The sequence below is a fragment of the Corvus moneduloides genome, chromosome 2 (assembly GCF_009650955.1).
Source record: "Corvus moneduloides isolate bCorMon1 chromosome 2, bCorMon1.pri, whole genome shotgun sequence".
Taxonomy (NCBI): Eukaryota; Metazoa; Chordata; class Aves; order Passeriformes; family Corvidae; genus Corvus; species Corvus moneduloides.
In genome coordinates, this window is record NC_045477.1 from 97354214 (window position 1) to 97375746 (window position 21533).

Consider the following 21533-nt stretch of genomic DNA (forward strand, 5'->3'; position numbering starts at 1 on the left):
CAGTGATCTTCACTAGCAGTTGATCTATGCAGTGTGAGATAGAAAAACTGTAGTACAATTGCACACACCTGTGTCCCTAAAACTTTGAGGAGAAACACTTGTAAAGACATCCATGAACAGACTTCTTTGACAGGGGAAGATAGTGTGTAGTTCTAAAGTTTGTATTGGCACCGGGCCACTTCCAGCCCTGCTGGGGCCAGGAGTCTGGGAACTGCTTTCTTGTCCATACAGAGCCCTCTCGTGGCCAAATCCTCTCCTTCCAGCTGGCGAAAGGAGGAAAGACGACTGGAGGGAGATCAGCACCTTGTGGAGGTTTATGGTCCCTGTGCAAGTTATTCCTGTGGAAAGCCTCACCTTTTAGCACCACAGCCCTTTTCAAACTTTACTCCAAGCTCTCTTTGTTCCTTGTGAAGCACAGCTTCCCCCTACCCTGCAAATTGGGATTTTTTCATTCCTCAGTAGGGGGGGAAAAAAAAAATCAACTTTTTCAGAGGAAGTAGATGAGTGCTCTTCTAGACAACTAGAGACTGCTACTCAACAGTGATTGAGCTATCCTATCCTTTTCCCTCAAGTACTGAATTACAAGGACAGTAGCACTACCATACTTGTAATATGTCAGCAGGTATTAGGAAACACTATTCACCACTAGCAAAATTCATAGCTTCCAGGTACATTCAAGGTCACAGGGCACTGGTCCAAAGTACACCAGCCTTGCTGCCCCGCATTAGGTTCTCATGGTCAGGAGTGTTCTGGGCAATGTTTTGGTGTGCCCCAGTTCCTGCCCTGCAGAGCTGGTACTGTTAACACCAAAGCCTTGCTGCAGGAGGGAGTCAGGGAAGCACTAAACACCAAGGTTCATTTCCAGCACGTTACAAGGCACACAACCCGCAGCCGATGTGCATTTCCTACTTTGTGGTAAGAGGCCAACTTCAAAATCAAACATGAAACATCATTTACACAGGCCTTAGACTGAGAAGCTCAGCAGCACCGTCAGAAAGTGATGCTTAGCCAGGCAGACTGGAGTACTGACATGTCTCAGCAAGTGGCAGTTTAATAGAAGAGGTACCTTCTCCAGGTCTCAGATTACCAACACATAGCCTTCCTTGTTGCCAAACACAAAGTGCAAAACAGGAGTGCAATTCCAACACACACACACATTAAAGTTTGCCTTTGTGCCACAAAGAAAAAACCTAAGCACTTGTTTAACATAACTCCACACTAAGGATTGTTTGAAGCTTCCCAAGTACAGCCAAACCAGTACTTCAGCACTCGATAAATGGTCAACAAATGGTTTTAAGAATGATCAGCAATACGAAGAAATACAGAAAAAAAAGTGTCTTTATTAGCATTGTTACAGGCAATGCATACATAAGAACTGATCCTTGAAGTGTACAACCCCCCAGCCAAGTTTAAAGCAAGAGAATCAGCAGATTGAGATCTATATTGTACACATGTGCAGTAACAGGATCTCTCTGAACCTTCCAACAGAATAGACTGAAACCACTTTACAAAAAAACGTAAATAAAAATAACACCCATTTAAAAAAGTACCAGCTCCTAACGAGCTGGCATAGCATCAAAAATATCAAACAGGGGAGTTGTCCAATCATAAAGAGTTCCTGTAAGGTTTGAGTATTGCGTTGTTCACACCCTGCATGTGCCAGGCATTGAGTTGAAAGCTTAGTAAAAAATACACACCTAAGAGACAAGGTGAAGTTCAGATTTTAAATCTCAATTTTGTCAGTTGTTACTTAATTTTTTTAAATGCATCATCAGTATACTTAACATCATCGCTCAATGGCAGCGGTGCAAATAATGAACCTTTTCCCTTTGTTAAGAGTTCTGAAATTGAGTCAGTTAGCAACATCCCTCTCTGGAATCCATAGCTGACATGGTCTTATGCCAATTCCAAAAACGCACCCTTAAAAACTTTCAGCTTGTTTCTAAGTGGGTAAATATTAAAACTAGTTAGCAAAATTAAACACCAGAATCTTCAGAAGTTATTTTTGTGCATAGTTAAATGCTGCAAGATGATTTCACATTTAATAAAGCAGACTTTAAAGAAGCAATTTGCAAGAAAAGATGTTACCTTACAATATCAACTGGTTCAAGGGAAATGTGGGGCAATTTTTTTCCCCCAGCCTCTTGCAATTGCTTTTCATCTACACTGGATTTTAGTGCAAGTAATTAAATTGTTTGATATCCAGCATGGCTCCTCTTTCTGCCAATCAGGTAAGCAATCAAGACAATTAGAACAAGACCAGCAAGGGCTGCACCAACTATTATAGGGATCAGCATGTTATTTTCATCCAGCTGACATTCTTCCACTGAAGAGAGAGAAAAACATCCATGTTAGGTACTAGTGCAGCAACAGATGGCTACATCCAGAACTTCAGCATTCTGCTCTCAGCAAAGATAAAACTGGCTCAGCTAGCTTACCAACAAGAAAAAGGAAGCCAAGTCCACTAACTATGACCATTCAGGATGAAGTCTTTCTAGTACCAGGTGTGTACATAATAAGGAGGTTATACTGATTGTTTCCTCCTCAAGAGCCATCATAAATATCCACACGACTCTTCCCACAATCATTTTGCTTTCACCATAGTCACAAGGTACAGGTTTGCCCCTTTCACACAACTGTCTGCACACAGTTTGGAGGGAAAGGTAGCACCCTTCCTTCACTCTTCTCTGGTTGTTTCAAAGCTTTCTACATACCTCTCACACTAGCCTCAACTCGGACACCTTAATCAGCCCCCACATCATCTGTAGTGGGGCATGCAGAGACTAAGCAGAGCACCCACAAGCTGACATTTGACTACAGAATGTTATATTGAAGTATACTTCACAAGTCTTGGGTTTGACAGGGGCTGCCAAATGCAAACCTCTTACCTGGCCCAAATTTGTCTCCATCAATCTTGAAAACCTGGATCTGAACATTAAATACATTGACAAGGGCTTGGTCCGTGACCTGCAGGTTCTCCTTGGAACTGCACTTGTAGGAGTTCCCAACTGAAGCTCTCAGCTCACTTATGCTGTTGTTTGATGCTTCGAATTTTGGATCTGTGTAAGAGAAAGTCCTATTATATAAACCTGAAGAGCAGGAGCTGTAAGCTCATAGAGCTGAAATTTGATACATTCATCCCCAACATTTCTCATACATTATTTAATGCAGGCTACCCTTAATATCTATAGAAGTAATCTCAGAGAATAGATTTCTTAGAAGTCCTTACTTTTTGCTTCAGAAGGCAGAGTCGTGCTTACACTCACACCTTGCAGGAAGAATTTTTCAGCACTTGCATTCTTTAAAAAAAAAAAACAACCAAAAACCAACAAATCAGTAGTTGTCATTTAAGCTGATGATGTACAACACAAGCTGTTCAGGTTCCATTCTGCATGCATTTTGACAAAGGTTTTCAAAGCATAGACCACAAATGGGATTAGCATCCCGAGGAGGTGCTTAGTTGGACTTTAGGAGAGAAAAGCTTCACAAAGTATGCACCTTAAGGAAGATTATTTTGTGGGAGGGCACAGAGGCAGAGAAAGGGGGCCTTGTCACCCCCAAACTGTTGACTTGACTTCCACACTGCAGGCATAGTCCCACCCATTCCGTAAGCAGCCTACATGCAGTGATCTTGGTACCCCCCCCCAGAGCTGCAGAGAGTCATTTAACAGCAACAGCTCAAGGTGATCAGCATTAAAAGGAGCATGAAGCTCTGACAAACACAGTGGACTCAGTCCTCAAAGGTATGCAGCTCCAATACAACACCGGGGGCAGGGCTGTGGGAAACAGGATTCCCAACCATCACAGGAGACCAGAAAACAAGCACACTTGGCCTTTGGGCTGTACACAGAATATTAATGAGGACTTAAATCTAGCTCCAGGCTTAAAATTAGATGAGATGCCCACTTGTCACAGGCTCTTCCCAGTTTCAACAAGAAGCATTAATGAGTAAGCAACACAATCTTCAAGGAAGTTCCCATTCCAAACAAAATACTTTTCTGTGTACACATGTAGGTGTGCGTATATACATAAACATTCTTTTCTCACAGTGGTTACCAAGCATAAAACCCACTAATGCCCAGTATTAAAACCAAAGGAATTAGTTACTCCCCTTCCTGTAGCTGTGTCTTTTTCCCTCTTGCACTTGCCCCAGTTAGTTTTCCCACATGGAAAGTCCTGCAGGCCCTACATGCTTGGTGCAGAGACTCTTACCAATGCAAACTGGAAGATAACCCTCGTTTTCTCAAAAGTCAGATTCAGCAAGGCAGATGTATTGTTGCATGTCCCAGAAAAAGTTGTATTCCGTGGTATGAGATTCAGCAAATACAAACCCATCTGTCAGAGAAGAGGATCAATTATGACACTTGAAGAGACTTAACACATCACCTGACACTCAGTCGAGGTGTAGCTGGCTTGTGCCACATGCCTGCAGTGTTGTGTTTGCCCTATGTCACAGACACCAGGGCAGATACGTGTGCACATTACAGACCCATGCAGGCTGCACCTGAATTACCAGGCTGCCAGACAACTAAGGGCACATCTAACAAAGCTTTCTGCAGCCCTGGCTGGCTGCAGCCAAGAACCCACTGCTTTCTCCACACAAACTGCTTTGGTCCTTGCAGCATAAGGAAAAATATCAAGAACCACCACACTACACAGAGGGCATTTTTTATGCTATAAAATACTGCTTTGACGTAAGGTAGAAGCAATTAAGGGAACCACCTGTCAGCACAATCATCTTGCATGTCATTTCAGTTCAAAATGCTTTAGTTGTGCCCATGGTTCATGATTTTATACGGTCTTGCATCTGCAGAAGGCTGTGGGTTAAATGCACTTGCCAAACAATTAAATAGAAACCTTTCACAGTTACTCTTAGCTGATCCTCATGTGACTTTGGAAAACCTACTTGCCACTTCCTCACCTGTCATTACACTAGAAATCAGTTGTTCCACCAGAACCAGAACACCAGCATCATGGAATTTCACACAATTAAGGTGGCTAAAACACAGCTATCATCATAACAAGACACTACAGCCACAGATCAGCTATAAGTGCGCATGATTTTACCTCTCAGTCATCATCAACATCATAAATAAATGCAGTAGTTTCTTTTGCAACACTATTGTTTCCTACTGGGGATCTTCAACAGTCCCTTTGGGACTTTGGGTTTGTCCACAGCGCTGGCAAGCTGGGCTCTGCCCAATAGTGGAGGGAAAGAACCTGTGCTAGGGCTGGATCTTACATAAACCATGGTTTATTCTTTTTTTTTTTTACTATTAAAATCAGCTGTTAAGTAGCTTTTAAGCATCAAAGTCAAACCCAAACATCTTCAGTGCTGGCTGGAAGGTAATTAAGTCACAAGCTTGTTTCAGAGTACAGTTTTACAGTAGTAAACTGTAAACTATAGTTTTACAGGAGTAATTTTCCCTTCTACTAGTCATTTACTATTTCTATGCCTCAGGCCAAATTTCTGTATTTTATTGAACAGTTTAAAAATCTTGTTTCAGTTGCAACTTTGGTAACAGGATTCCCCATCTCATATCTTGATAATTGTTACTACTTCTCTTAAATGACCATATACACTTCCTGAATTCAACAGTTTAATAAAACAGTTTAATACTGCTTTTAGTGAGTGGAAAAATCCTTAAGAAGCACTTTCAGTAGAAGTGTTTGAAATGTCACTAGTCTAGACCAAGTTAAGCAATTCAAATAGAGGAAAATGATGGATGAACATAAATACCTGGGCTTTTTAAAGAAAAAGTTTAGTTTATAATAATTTACCAAGTCTTCCCCAAAGAAGAAATTTGAAGGCTTTGAAGAAACAAAAATCAAAATGTACCTTTTCATCTTTTTTTGGATAGGTGATATTAAGCTGTAAGCCCATGTAAGCAAGTACACAGGTTCCATTTGGACCAGTCACATTGTATTTACCAACTGCAGGATTTGGGGGTGATGAGGTTGGTGCTGGGCCAGTTGTTGGAACCTGGCTAGTAGTCTGCTTAGGAGTTGTAGGCACTACAGTAGTAGTAGAGACCATATCTTCAGCACATTCCGTCGCTGCAGAGAAAGGGAAAACAGTCATTACCAAACAAAATGAAGCTGTGGGATGATCTACCTTTTCAATCCTCAAGGGAAAGGAAGACACAATTTCAAGTAGCTTTTTTCCTAATAAAAGATAATAAAAGCTCAGAAACACAATGCTAAAGTATTACCTAAATTCTTTTTGCAAAGTTTGACACCCTTTTAAAGCCTGGCACGTGAAAACGACAACTCTGCTGGTAATTTACTGAAGTTCATGGTGACCACATCCACTTTCATTCTCATCTGTCATTCTGCTTTGCTCTTGGGTCAGGATAAATCTGACAGAGCCAGCGCTCCTGCTGTCTGTTCACGGCCAGGCTGGGATCCCTATCACTCAAGGAAAAGCAGAGGAACAGTTCTCCTGTCTACTGTTAAAAGTAGGATGTGTGATCCCAGGAGATGTGTTCTCCTTCCCCTCAATCTCATTATTCTGGCAATACCCACACAGCCTTAAAATATTGCTGTGGCTCTTCTCTCCTTAACAAGGGGATTCTAAAACACTGCTTCTGATGGCAAGTTTTCTGCTGGATCCTCTCACATCCATCCTCCCTTCAGTCCTGCACAAGGAGCCAACCTCCATGGGGTCAACAAGGCTGTGAAGGTGTGGAAGTTCACCTTCTCTTTTCATCCGGTCCAGCAGCAACTTCCAAGGGAACAGTGACTCTGATTTATTTGCCAGAGCAGTTGGAAACATGTGGCAGCAAGATCTTAACTTGATATGGGAGCCAAGAAGATTCCTGCATTGAACATCTAAGCCAAAACCAAAGGTCATAACAAAGACATTACTAAAGTAGAGGCTTCCATGTTCCAAGCCAAGGTAATCTCCACATGCCAGGGATAACAACTTGCAACTTTTTAAGGACAACAACAACTGCAGCAACAATCAACTCTGACTCAAAGGGCCTACTTCTAAAATTTAATGCATACATATCTTGCAGATACCAGACACCTAATAAATAGCCTTAAACAGCAGCTTGACTTTCAATTACAGCTCAGAAAGAGGAACTCTAATCACACCATCTGAAGTCACACACACTCTAACATAGCTTGCTTTCCTATTTCTACTCCACTGCTGGAAAGTCAAAGAGTAGAATGAAGGCGGATGAAGGAGGAATGATCCTGTATTTTGTAGACGGATACTGGTCTGATCCCAAAATGCAATCATTTCCTAACAAACCAAAAAAGCAACCTTCTGGGTACTTCAGTGGAGAATTACCCTCTATCTGCAAGACCTCAACACATAGAGGTTCTTATTTAAGTTGGCAGAGATAGAAACAACCAAATCACATCAAGTGGAAGTTTAGCCTAGATGGAGTTTTGATACATTATTTTTACTGAACTGATTTAGAGCAGTTTCTAGTAGCTCTTCAGGACAGATCAGAAGATGAAACAGATTCTTTCATCTTTTCTCAACAGTTACAGGAACGCAGCTGGCAAAACTACCAACAGAGAGAAAATCAAAGCCTCCCTTTTAGAGCTCCAGATAAGCACTACCATCCCCTCAGTCACTAACTTCTAGTACACTGACAGAAGTCACTGTTTCTAGTTATGGAGATGCACTGAATATTGACTCTTCTGCCCTTCAGTGAGCCTTGTACAGATCACCAGCAGAAATATCCTTTCATTAAAGATTTGCAGAGAAAGAAAATATTAAGGGAAAATTGCAGATCTAAAGATTATCAATAACTAGCTGCCTAAGGGACAGGGGAAGGCTCAAGCCAATGAGAATGGAGGGAAAGAACAGATCTGGAGGGCACAATATTATTTTCAGGTCAAGAAGACTAAGAAAAAGTATTAAAAAAAAAGGATTGAAAGAAAACCTAAAGAGCTAACTCATTGTGCACTAGGAATGGAAAAGTCAAATCCAACACTGTTATAAAAACTTAGGGAAGATAATAATTTAAAGAAAAAACTGCACATGGCAGTATGAATAACAGGAATGTGGAAGTAACAAAACCACAAAATAACATCCCCCTCCATCCCTGAACTCAGACTAGTGTCAGATCACAATCACAGAACTTCACATCTTTTTTCTAAGAATCAGTAGTTTCATCAAATCAGTGATATTACAGGATAGAAAAAAGCAATGTAGAGAATATGACTGTGACAAGTTTAAAGCATTTATGTTTATCTAAAAAAGAGAAGGAAGCATAGGAATAGAAAATAAAGCAAATGCTGACAAATTTGCATTCCACAAGAAACACTCTCCAGAAATAATGCAATACTGACTTTTTTTAACTAGAGGACTATATAAGAGCAGATCTTAAGGTCTTAAAGAAAAGTATTACATAGGGAGATTTTATTGAAGTTTTGTAGAAGTTAAAAATCAGCTTTTCCCAGTAATCATGTCTTATGTTTGAGCCTGCTGATAAATGATCACTTATCATACTTACCTGGTAAAACAACCAGATCAAAGTTTCATAATTTTAAAAAAAGAGAGTTCTGAAGATTGCAGTAATAGAAATCTGGGTTTGGTATGGGTTTTTTTAAGCATTAATGTAGGTCCACATCTTTACTGCAAACTAGTTCACTGAATGGAAGAGTTTGACCAAGGAAATGATATGCACAAATCTGAGCCAGTCATGTGAAGCAGCCATAAAAGAAGTCAATGCCTCTATTATCATGCATCAGGCAAGGTATTTTTCACAGAAACAGGACAAGGTAGAGATACTCCAGTAGAAGGCACTTGTTCATTGTATCCATTCCATGCTAGCATGGGCTACCCTAGTTTCTAGTATTTGTTTCAACTTAGCAGGTGCATAAATGGGATTAACAGCTAAAGAAAAGTTCTACATTTCCCAGGGAAGATGAAGACTCTAAAAGTAAGGCAAAGACTTATCACTCCTTAAGATATTATGGGTGATCAGCTTATACAGCTCTCTTGTGTTTGTGGAGTGCTGCCATAAAAGCAAAGGACATGAACACATCATGAAGTAATTGGCCTTTAATAATTTGAAGTAAAATTCCACACTGTTTTTCAGTACAAGCAATCAGGATAAAAGTATCACTTCGTGATCGCGCCTGAAAGAGAAAAACCTGACTGTTACAGCTGACATAAAATCTCCTGTAGGAAGATGTACATTTCTGCTCCCTAAAGATCAGTTCTCTACTGTCTGCCATTATTTCACTAATTTTCTCCAGAGCACACAGTAACTAGATCAAATTATTTCAGTAGAGGCCATAATGCTTGGAAGTTACCAGATACTTCTTAAACTAGGATTTTGGCCATGTGACCACTCAACCTACTGCAGCATGTGTTTAACACCCACACTCATGAACAGCCCAGTACAATACCCATGGGAACCCAGGGCACTATCTCCTAATCACGGATTCCAACATCCTACAGAGAAAACCTGATGCAAGTCCATTCATTTCAAAAGATGCTGTTATCAGAGCTTCAGATCCGGTTTGTACCCGCTTTAATATGATTAGTCAGGACTTAAAAAGAAATAACCTGTTATTGGAAATATTACCTCATCAAGTACATTTTCTGTTACAAGATACTTACTGTTCACACTGAAAGTGCCATTTGTGAGATAGGCTTCCAAAGTGACATTGCTGAAAGTAACATTCACAGCCTTCATATTGATGTGCTTGGAGTTGGTGCATCTGTATTTTGTGCCCCTATGTGCCTGAATAACACTTTTATGTGATACAGTCTTCACAACTCCTGTAAAAAGATACATTGCATTAGTACGTACCAGTATTTAAAGAAATGACTCAGTATTACATCTGGAAGGGTTACACAACAACAACAGGAAGTTTTCATTTTACCTGCAGTTGAATTTGGGAATAAAGTTGCATCTGACAGATTGTAGTGGAAAACTAACTCTTCAACTTGGTACTTGTCTGCAGATTCTGAGAAATTCAGGCTTAACGAATGTCCTGCTCCAAAATCCAGTATCAAAACTGGATGAGATGCGTTATCTTTACCACATGAGCTCTGTGAGTCTACTGAAGCATTTTGCGGAAGAAAAAAGTGTACAAACTGCGGGGTAGAAAAGAAAACACATGTAAGCTTTTCCTAAGAGCTTTTTAAATATCCTATGAAACTGTTACAAACATATAGCAGACATTAATATGTACTATAAGATGTCTACTTATATACCAGTATATAGCAAGCAGCATGTTACTGGCGTTCAAATTTAAGAATCTTGCTCTCTGAAAGTGGAGTACAAAACAGTACATACTCACAGCACCTCTTAGACTTTTTTTCCTCCTAAACTAGCAATATGAATTTGCAGGTACTTCTGTACTACAAGAATCAAATCTTGCAAACTCTGGACACGTGAAAATGGGAGAATTTAAGCTTTGCTTCTTGTAGTACAGCTGAGCAAGAACAAAAGTGAATGGTACATCCTTACATAGCTTGACTGTAATACTTGGAATTTATTACATATTGTGAAGAAATGCGGTATCTGAAGACCAATACAACATTTACTTGGAAGTTTTGAGCTTACTGTTTACAAGAAGAAACAGACAAAAGCATGTTATGAAAGATGTCAGTTCTGAGCGCCAGCATCACCATTGAAAACGTGGATTATACAATATAAGGCTCAGCTCAAATCACACATAGCAAGTGAACCACTGGCAAAGTAGTAGGATTTTTTTAACCTTGTATTACACTGATGGCTAGGAAAAAAAAAAATCTATTTCAACAACCCAAAACTGCAATAAGATTATAAATAATCCACAATTCCTATTCAGTAGTGAAGATACAAAAAAATCAGAAAACCTACTTGTTAAACCAAATTCTTAATTTTCCATTAACAAGCTTTTGCTGTTAATATGGAACAGTCTGTAAGCACTGCACTGGTCTGTAGATACATTGAAATCTAGAGATTTGCTAAGTAGGAAGGTCACAGACTTCCGGAGTTTAAAAAGTTTAAAAGTTACATGCCAACAGCCATTTCAGTTCAGATTTAGTCCATGTGAGTGTGACCAAGTTACCAAAAGAGAATTCATAGTATTTTTGCCTTTACAGTTCCAGTGAAAACCATTTTAGTCATCAATAGGACTGGTGTGGAATTTCAGGCACAAAAGTAATTTCAAATGTTTTGTTTGTGATTGTTTCAGGCAGCCTTAACCTTGCCGTTTAATTAGAAGAAGCATCCGTAATAAAGAAAAGCTGATGCGACATGATTGGGAGGGTAAAAATCTTTGTTGAAGCAGTTTATCATGCATAAAAATACTCACTGAAAGCTTAAATACTGCACATGTGCAGAAATACCACACATTTTATAAATACTAAAAATGCTAATAAGTGACAAGCAGTAAGATACTCACTGCCCTTACCTGTTTTTGCCCATTGTTTTTGTATTCCACTGAGAAGGCTACTGTCAAATCAGCAATTATGCAGACCTTACCACTTGAATCTTTCACTTCAAATGAAGAGGAAGCCTGTAAAAAGCCTGATAAAAATAAAAAGCGGTTAACTTGGTGTCACATAAATTTGCATTTTTGATCCCAAAGAGACAAATATGTACAACTGTATATTTTGGGAGTACAACCTAAGCAACTGAGTTTGGAAACTTGGGCATTAACAGTCTCTACCTTCAACATCACTAACAAACAGAAGACAAATTTAACACCTCATTGTTGGGGTTTTAGTTTAGTCTGTTTTTTCTCTGTTAAAGGAATTTTCTCCCATATGCATGTTGCTAGGGGACAAATAGCTGTACTTAAGAAAGACAAAAGGGGAGTGGGGCGGACCTGGCTACTCCTTTGTCTACACCTGGGTGTGGGGTCAGTTCGCTCTGAACGTCCGGAGAGAGAAGCTGCAGAGAAAGGAGCTGCTGCTTCTTTCTTTTTGGCCGTTCTTTCTTCCTGCTGGAAACAACGCCGGGACCCCAAAAGCCGCTTTCCCTGCCCTGCTGGAGACCGAGCTGTGGCTGCCCTGCTCCGCTGCTGCTTCGAGCTTTCGCTACGCTGTAGCCCTGCTCGCCCTGCCTGCCTGGGCCTCCGTGGGTTTTTCCCATCTGGATACATCTCGTCTGCCACCCGGGATTTGCGTTCGTCCCTGCCGTTCCAGCCTGCTGTTCCTGAGAGCCCGGGATCGGCTGCCCAGCGGTTTGTGAAGCCTTTGTTCCATCCCTTCCCGGGATCCCGGGGCACCGGTGCTGCGTGCTCCCCGAGCTCGCTCCGGAGCGCCCCCTGCAGCCGCGGGGGAACCATCGCACCTGCCCTGCTCACCGGGAGCCGCCAGCGCCCCTGCCGGCTGCGAGCGGAACTGCACCCGAGGGGAAATAGCCTGACAGCCGAGAAGGCTGGCACTGGGTTTGTGTTTGCTGTTACTGCCATAGTTGTTGTTGTTTTGTTTGACTGGTTATATACATATATATATATATAGTAAAGAACTGTTATTCCTATTTCCCACATCTTCGCCTAAAGGCTCTTGATTTCAAAATATAATAACTTGGAGGGAAAAGGGGTTATATCTGCCACTTCAAGGGGGGCCTCTGCCTTCCTTAGCAGACACCTGTCTTTCAAAACCGAGACAGATCTATAAAAATGCAAAGCCACCCAAAACTGTTGACTTGCTGGGTCCTAAGAGATAAGAAAAATATGCAACAAACACCAGTCATAGCGTTCAAGGCAGCTTCAGCCTTCACCCTATACAGCAACAATTTTACCATCTTCAGCCAGACCTGACTTAGCTTATTTGATCCTGCACGCCCTACAACACTCCACCTTCCCCCCGCAGCACACCATGCAGCCGTCACTCCTGCTGTACCAGGACACTCAGCTGTACGTGCACTCAATGCAGCATTTAGAAAGCTTGGATTGACTGCAGATGTTTTGAAGGCACTGCCAAAAATAGCATGATAGAGCATGCTACCCTTGCCAGGAGAACTTCTCTTTACTGTCACCATGCTCTCCACACTTGAGAGGAGGAGGAGGCTAAGATCTTGACACAGACTGAGGTTATGTTTTCCTGACTGGTTTAAGCTAAACTCAGACTGAGCTGCTGAGAAAAGCAGAGAAAAACTTTTCTGCCCCTTGTTCTGCTCCAGCCTCAACGCTCAGAGCATGCTGAGTACAAATGCCCAAAGTATCGACCTAACAGGGCAAGAACACACAGCAAGGGGAGCACACAGTCATCCCTTCTGATGGCAGCATGGACTGGGACCAGGGTCACCAGGGTCCACTGCCAACAAAGCTTCACACAGGAGACAGACACATTGTGGCAGGCTGCAAACAGCTGGAAAGCTGGTTATCTCCTACTTCATTTGTGGCACCGGATACCTGACAGTGCTCCTGCACCTGACCAGTTCTTTATTTTAGAGCCTTTTATTTTTCAGATTCCCAATTTGTCACCACCACCACCCCCAATCGAACCTCACAGCAATAAGCCTGCACTATTTCCATGCTAGCACTTTACCAGTTTGCATTTGCAACAACTTCAGTCTTGCAGAAAACCTGATAAACAGCTGCAAGACATAAACCATTATCACAAGCAAATAAGCCTTAACGAGTCACACATGCTAATCCATTCAACTGTTGATAATAGCAAAGAGATCCAGATGAGGTATTATCCATTAGCTAGCTTCCCTCCTCAAGAAGTTTGTAAGAAACAAATCCTAATTTTAAAACTTTCCACTGTAGAACTATGGTGTGTACAATTGTATTAAGACAATTATCAGGAAAATTTGGACTTTTGTCAGCTGGACTTCAGTAGAAAGCACATCAGTCACAGGAACACATTGGAAACTATTTCTCTGGCACCCAGCAAGCATTTTCCCTTGTTGCCTTCCCCTTAGCAACATCACATCCTCCCCCCTCACCAAAGAGGGCAGAGCTTAAACTGGAATTCATTCAACTTTACCCAGTTTTTGAAGAGTCTAGACTTGAGATCAGAGATAGACAGAAGAAAGAAAATGCTTAAAAACAGATAGTGTAGAAAACCTATTTCAAACCAAAACTGTCCTACCTTTGCCTTTATGTCCAGCAATTCAGAAACAGGTTCTTCCACATGGAAGTTTCAATTTGCAAAGTTTCCTTCGATTTGCATTTACATCTGGAACTTGTTTACATTTTATGCAAGCACTAGTTTTCTCAAAAGCAAGCTGCTTACACTTTCCTCAAGATTTCTAGCAGAGCGTAAAAAAAGTGTAGAGGCAGGGAATAAGAATCCACTGCTCCTTGAACTAACACTATGACTAAAGAATGTGCTAGAATGAAAACCTTCAGTGTGCATGCAGACTCCCTTGTTTGATAGCTATTAAAAGTCTTGGCAATTTTAGAGCTAAAAATAATCAAGTAACAGGTAGTAAAAGAATGAAGGAAAAATAATTTTTAAAAGAAATGCAGGGGAAAGAAAAGACTGAAAAACAATTAAGAAAAACGTTGCTGACCTAAATGAAAACGTGACAGATCTGTCCATTACAGATGATTCAGAGAACAACAGACAATGCAGAGGTACCAGAAAGCACCAAATGGAAGACAAATTCTGGTAATGAAGAGCTGATAAATCACCCTCAGCAAGTTTAAGTAATACGGAATGAGGGGCATGAATAAACATTAAATAGTAACACCTGCATAACTACTAGATTTTTGTAAGGTTAAATTCACATCATTACATGAATCCTGATTTCATTAGTGTGGAACAAATGCTATAAAACCCCAGTCCATCTTAAGAAATATTCAGCAGCTGCTGGATTTGCAGTGTCAGTGATGAGACAGATGCAACCAGCATGAGACCCTGAGCTGTCCTCGATGGAGTGGTGAGAACTGTTTCACTGCAAGTAAGGCAATACTTACAGGGATGGTGATCAGAGAAAACTCTGCTGCAGCATCATCTGCTCCCAAGGTCTTGAAGGAATGCAGATGAAACCAAGTGAAATGTATAGGACATAGGAGCAAAGAAAAATTAGAAAAAAACCACTGAAGAACAAATCAAGACACTGAAGGAAAGAAGGTCCTGCCTATTCTCTGCTCCAGCCAGTTTAAGGCAGAGGAACAGCTCGCTGGGTTCTCGCAGGAAAGCAGCTGTTGAGTTTTGTGAAGGCAGTTCCAGTGTCAAGCAGTGATTAATGCATGAATCATCACCAGCCCACAATCACTACGAGCCTACAGTCAAAATGTCAAGACTACAGAAAAGCAAACTGATGTTGAATCAATCTATCCCGGGAATATTTCTAATGAAGTTACATAATGTATTGCTTAATTCTATCAGGGCATACCTACAAGTTGAGAATATTGTTTGTACATCTCATAACAATATCATTCTTTGCTAATTAACACAAAAACTGATACAACCCTCCGATTCTTAACTTTAGGCTTTAAGTGTTCCTCTTAATAAACTGCAGAGCAGCCCTATATTGACAACTACTTGTGGCACAGCAAGTGCAGTACTTCAGATTTAAATGCAGTGGTCCAAAACTTCTCAATAGTAAAAAGTAAGTTTCATTGGGTTCCTTATTCACTTGGCTGGAAACACCACATTATGGATACCTAGCAAAGAAATTATCAAAAATTTACTAACATCAAAGAAATTTCACTTGGTTCAGATGCTTCCTTTGTATTTCAATAAGTTCCAAAAAAAGGCTGCTTATATATTTATTCTAGCTGCATCTTTTCAATTGAAAATTGTAAGACAATCTCTCCCTTTATACCTCATTTCTGCAATTACAGTCTCATGCAAGAAAACACTTAAGGTAACTGTTAAAGCAACAACTAGAGATGTTGCTTGAATTAAATCCAGCATCCTTCTTTATCTAACATACTTACCTCAAAAAACCTCCAAGTATATTAATACTCTGAGATAAAATAAGTAAGTCAAACAAAACAAATACTTCCCTGACTGTATAACAATTTATCTTAAAGAAATCCACCTCATAAAGTTGTTTGTTTTAAGCTGAAAGGTACAAAGCTAACAAAACAATCTAGCACATGCTTTCAGGTTTCAACCTTCTTATAACTGAAATCCTGTTAGTCAAACACAGCTACCCTTGATTTACTGTCCCATATAATGGAAACCTACTAAGGGAGAGAGATGAATGGTTGTTGTGTGCTAGAAAACCAAGCATATTTAATGGCAATTGTGTACACCATCTGCTTGCAAAGAGGACTTCAGTTACTAGAGTTAATAATTTACTTTGCCTCCAATATTTATTAGAAACATGGAACATTGACAATAACAAAATACAAAAGCTATTTCTGTATAATCTGGGGTTTATTACTGTAGTCATGTTTCCTGTGTAAGTAAAAACTTCTTTAGCGTTTTTCTTCCTCCCTCTTGGAATAAAGGGCAGCAAGCCATCCAAACCCACCTGGGCACATATTCCATATCATCAATACTTTAAGCCATACAGATACAGATGGGAGGGACTGTTTGCAGTTTTATCAACTGCCTACGGTGCTTGAGAGGAAAAGCATGGCTGCAGCACAGCGCAGCTGCTGGCTCCTGGGACGTGCTCTGACGGGCTTCAGAGTATCCCACGGCCCGGTCACACTCACAGACTCTCCTCAGCTCCAGCCCACCCTGGAATTACTGCGCAGCAGCACTCCGGGGGTAAGGGATGCCAGCCCTATATAATCATTCTGTACCTAAGTTGCAGTACTGATGTGTTGCCCTGCACCTTTGCCCAGGTGTTCTGATGGCAAACACAGTGAAGACTGCTATCTGTGGGGCATTAATCCAAGCAGATAAGAAATGCAGGTTATTATCTAAAGAAGGTTTATTTTCTATTGTATATGTGAACCAAACTGCCCAGTAATTTACTCATTCTGATGGTTCAGAATGATCCTGTCATCTCAGTGCCATTTTGTGAACAGTGGTAACCTTAGTCACCACTTTAGACTCCTAAATCTATGCCAGAGAAGAGAATGGAAAAATCCCAGAAGAGTTATGCTCTCCTCTAATGCTCTGTCTTCTAATGTACGCACCACTCCCAGAGGGACAGCTGGTGCAAGTCCTTTATCAGAAGACCGAGTCAAGATCACTTCCTTAGGATTCAAAATCTATACTGCCTTGGTATAATACAGAAAGAAAAAGACAGGAACAACTGAAAGCAGGAAAATCCCTTGACAGGCTTGATGTACGAAACACTTTGCAAGGGGTGAGATGGTCTCCATAAAATTATGAGTTATACTTACCTTTCACCAATGGACATGCAAGACTGAATGCTGGCTACCTGGAAAGCTGGCAGGAGAAGACAAGGCTGGACTCGAGTGCACAGTGGTGGGGGAAAGGGAGAACAGAGCTTAATTCAATGCATGAGAGTACTTCAGGGCATAAGAGAACCAGCTGCAATTGTGCAGGTGCAGCACCTGATTACATCGAGTTCCCAATCCAGCCCAGAATATGCATCCTTGCCAACCAAGAGACAAATTCACGCAATCTCAGATTATGGTTTTGATATTGTTGACTTCCATTAAGGCAGCAAACACTTTGTTTCTCACTTCAAGTTTGCAGATGAATAATTTCTGTCTTTATAAACAAATTTATACAAGTACAAAACCATTAAAAGGAAGGGCTATCTAGTAGCCATACACTTGCAACTGACCAGAGAATTGCACAATTGCATCAAGTTTAGTCACATGAAACTTCTTTATGGCTTCCTATCTAGAGGAAGGAAGTCTTGGGATAGCTCTACAGCAAATGATTACATGAGTGCACTGGGAGAGCTAAACTCCCCTGGCCAGACCCTTTTCAGCATTCACACAAGTCCATTTTGTACTTGCTCTGGTTAGTGCTGCTGTATCACACCACACAACTAACACACATTCTTCAAGGCAGCTGCGAGACCCAAACAATGTTTTGAAGAAAGGAGCACTGTGTGACAATTTAAAGAGAAAGCTTCCCCAGAGGAGAGGATACTGGAAATAAGGTAATAAACTAACCGCCTGAGTAAAACCACTCTCCTAGTCCTACAGAGTAGATCTTAACCCTGCCAAGGAAAGTAAAGACATACAGGTGTTTGCATATCGTATGGAATGAATTCTTGTACGAAAACAGATGCCATCAGAAGTTTAATACAAGAAAACCAAGTGTATTAACTGTGAACCTCTGTGCTCAAGGCTGAACACTGGAGAAGGACCAAGTACCCACTGTACAGAGCTGAAGCACATTTAAAACTCTGTACTCTTAAGGCCAAGGTGCTCCTAAGACCCTCACACCTGGAATTAACAGTAGAAAAAGTAGTACTGATAGTCAGTGGTGCTGTCAAGGGACAGAGAAGGTTAAGAAACTGTTATACTAAGACTGGAAGGGATGCCAATCCATCCTGAAGTCAGATGCCCAAAAACCATGGAATCCTGATTTACCAAAACATAAGGTACATTTAAAAGTATGTAATATAGAATCAAGATAATGTATGGGAGTCTTCAAGTAACTGTTGTAATTACCACCACTCACATGCCCAAAAGTGTCTTCTGCCAAGCTTAAGAGAACACATACCAAGAAATCCATTTCAGCACCAAGCTTTCTCAAGGAACTTCCAAATAATCATGGCTGACTTTGAAAGCAAAGAGAAACTGTTGAAGTTGCAACAAGCAAAGGTAAGGTGTGCCTTTTGCTAGAAATAAGCTTTTATCTTTGAGACCTACAAAGGCTTATCAGAGATAACAACAGCAGTTAATGTTGCAATAGAGTATCAATCTTTTGAGTCAGGTTCCTCTGTACTTAGAGGCAATTCTTCACTTTGTTGTCTGCTACTGATTAGAAAACATTCTAATTGCCACAGAAAAATCTAGAAGCAGGTTACACAAAAAATTAAACTCTTCAGTCAGCCTGACCAGAAACCTTGGAAACACATCTCAAAAGTGGCGTGTCAGGGAACCTGCAGAGTTCTCAGCAAGTAAGAAGTTACTTCACAAGTCAGAAAAGCTGCTGAAGTCACAGCCAAGTAACCTATCACATGATGACTGACACACTAATTCAGATCCTTAGAGACTGTGTCAACACACTTCTAGCAGCAATCAAGCAAACACTATGTCAAGGGCAGCATTTGACAAACAGTGTTTCAAAGTTGCTCAACGTTAAAGTAGTTCGTTTTTGTGAAAACCAAGTTACACTGGTCTTAGTTCCAAACACCCGATAATGCCAAACCTCAGAAAAACAATTCAGCACCAAATTGCTCACTGGCTGGAATTCATTATCAAGTTTCTCTCACGTATCTTACATCGGTAGCAAGGTTTGGAATTCCTCTTTGGACTAGAGTTGTGCAATAGAAACACGTGGATTATGTGTCAATGCCTCTAAAAAGGCATCACACTGCCTTGAAAAACGAATTTTTCCTTCCCTAAATCTCAAATACTTAATTACTTACTGCACTGAATCTGTGTCTGATTCTAATCTTAAATTTTCAGGAAAGTGTTCTCTGATGTGTCTGAGTTTCAGTAATGAAAAAATCTATGGGTGCTCTAGGTCTCAGAGAGCACGAGCAGCTCTGTTGGGTTTGGCACACAACCCAACTGACTCATCGTGCTCAACAACAGACAAGCACCATCTTAATCAGTATTTCAAAAAGCAGCAGCTAAGTTTAGGGGAGGTGCTTCCATTTCCCACAGCCCCCTCTCCTTACATTTACCACTATACTACCTGTTTTCTTATTTCCATATGTATGTTTGATATTAATGAGGAAATTAATTGCAAAATGCTCAATGCTGACACATGAAACATTCAGCTTAGTGCTTGCTGCTCTATCTGAAAACTGAAACAGTGCGTGAGACTGGGAGAGGTAAAAAAAAAAAATCTACTGTCCCGAAGTCAAGGCATCACCAAACAAATTTTCACATCTGCCCCACCCATGCTAATCTTTCACTCTCCTGTGACCATTACTTTATCCTAATCAGTGTTCACTCAGATGACTAAAAGGCTGCAAATGAGCTAAAATATCTGAAGACTTCAGCTCATATATTATCATTATCTCTTATTCTTCTCCCCTCACCTTACAACCCAAACCCCACACTCTGGCAAGGAGGGGGTCTCTATTTGCACCACAAAATCTTCCCCCAAGATTGCAGTATAAAGTTATGCAGAAACACCCCGCTACTAAGCTACTAGACACTGGTACAAAGTCCCGACTACCAGTAAATAGTTACTCTCTAGTAAAATAAACTATTCTGTTGCCTCAGCTGCAGAAACCTGACACATTTGATATGCCAAAAATTGACAAAGATAATGCACCGAATGATACTCATAACTGCTAATTAAGCAGAGGAAGACTACTGCAGTGGCAGAAAGTATTAACTATGGTACCACATAAAAATCACAAAAACTGATTTGAAAGCAAACTGTAAAGCAGATCTTCATTTAAGCCGCAACTATATCAAATGAACTATACAAGTAATTCCCACTATAACACCAGTTCAACGACACTTCAGCTGCCAACCCTAAAAAGCAAGTCAAGGAGCACTGTAAGTCACTGTGCTCACTACACTGGCTCACAAGGGCTAGATATCTGAACCGCTCAGTGCCCTTTGCGAGTGGCATCTTCTGGGCTCAGTGAAACTGAAGTACGGTCAATGGTGATAACGATATTTACTACCAAAGAGACCTTAGAGGAGTCGCAAAGACCGTCATATCCCAAAAATGATGGCAGATAAGCATTCTCAACTGCTGTTTTATTTGGGAAGTATTTTGGCCAGCTGCTGAACAAGTCTCCTTTGCTGCCAAAGCCACATCTCAGAAACCTGATAAGTGTTGTGTGATGTGGCTTTCAAGACAAGAAACCAAAAGCAAGAAGGTAGTTATCAGTAAACAAGCAAGACACACTTCCTCGTAAAACAGCCTTGCTGCCCTAACAAACCTTCTCATCAAGGCACTGAAATCTCTCTATTCCAGACACGTTTCGTATTTTACTCAAGATATGGCAGGAAGAAAGCCATTAAGCAAGGGAGCATTACATGCCTTATAGAAAATGCTGCTTCCTAGCAATGACATCAGTAGCTCCCGCGTCTCCACGCCTCGTGCTCCAGGCGTGTTTCCAGGTTCTTCCCGGAGCGCGGTCCCTACATCCAACGCAGGTGCTCAGACCAGCGTTCCCGGGCGCTACGCGGTTCAGCGCGCCGAGCCCGGCAGCCGCCGCCTCCCGTCCATCGTTGCCCTCGTACCTCGGCGGCCCTCAGAGGCTCCCGGGCGCCGCAGGGGCCCGGCGCGGGGAGGGGACGGGATGGTCCACCAAGAGCCCCGAGACCCCGCGGGTCAGTCAGCACCCGGGAACGCCGACAGCAGGCGGCAGCGGGCGGGAGGGCGGGTCTCCAGATACAGGCGCCGCGTCCAGCGCCGCCGGCCCCAGGGCCGCCTCAGGCCGCTGCGCCCCCCCCCCCCCCCTCCGCCACCCCGCCGAGCGCACAGGCAGCCCGCGTCCGCCCCTTACCGAGCAGGGCGGCCGCCGCCAGCAGCCGCCGGGCCATGTCGGGGCGCAGGGACGGGGCTCGGCGGGAGCGGGCGCGAGGCGCGGGCGGGCGGGGGGCGGCAGCTCCGCGCTCGGGGCGCTCTGGCGACG

The 21533-nt window shown here is 41.8% G+C and overlaps 1 protein-coding gene across 1 annotated transcript; it reads right to left on the bottom strand.

Moving 5' to 3' along the window:
* Positions 1-1320: 1320 nt before the first annotated feature.
* Positions 1321-21533, bottom strand: LAMP1 (lysosomal associated membrane protein 1). Its single transcript, XM_032100505.1, has 9 exons — positions 21405-21533; positions 11377-11492; positions 9856-10069; positions 9590-9751; positions 5840-6057; positions 4213-4335; positions 3230-3299; positions 2889-3059; positions 1321-2326 (listed from the first exon to the last, which is right to left on the bottom strand). The coding sequence occupies exons 1-9, from the start codon at positions 21439-21441 to the stop codon at positions 2187-2189; spliced, it is 1251 nt and encodes a 416-aa protein (XP_031956396.1). The 5' UTR covers positions 21442-21533; the 3' UTR covers positions 1321-2186.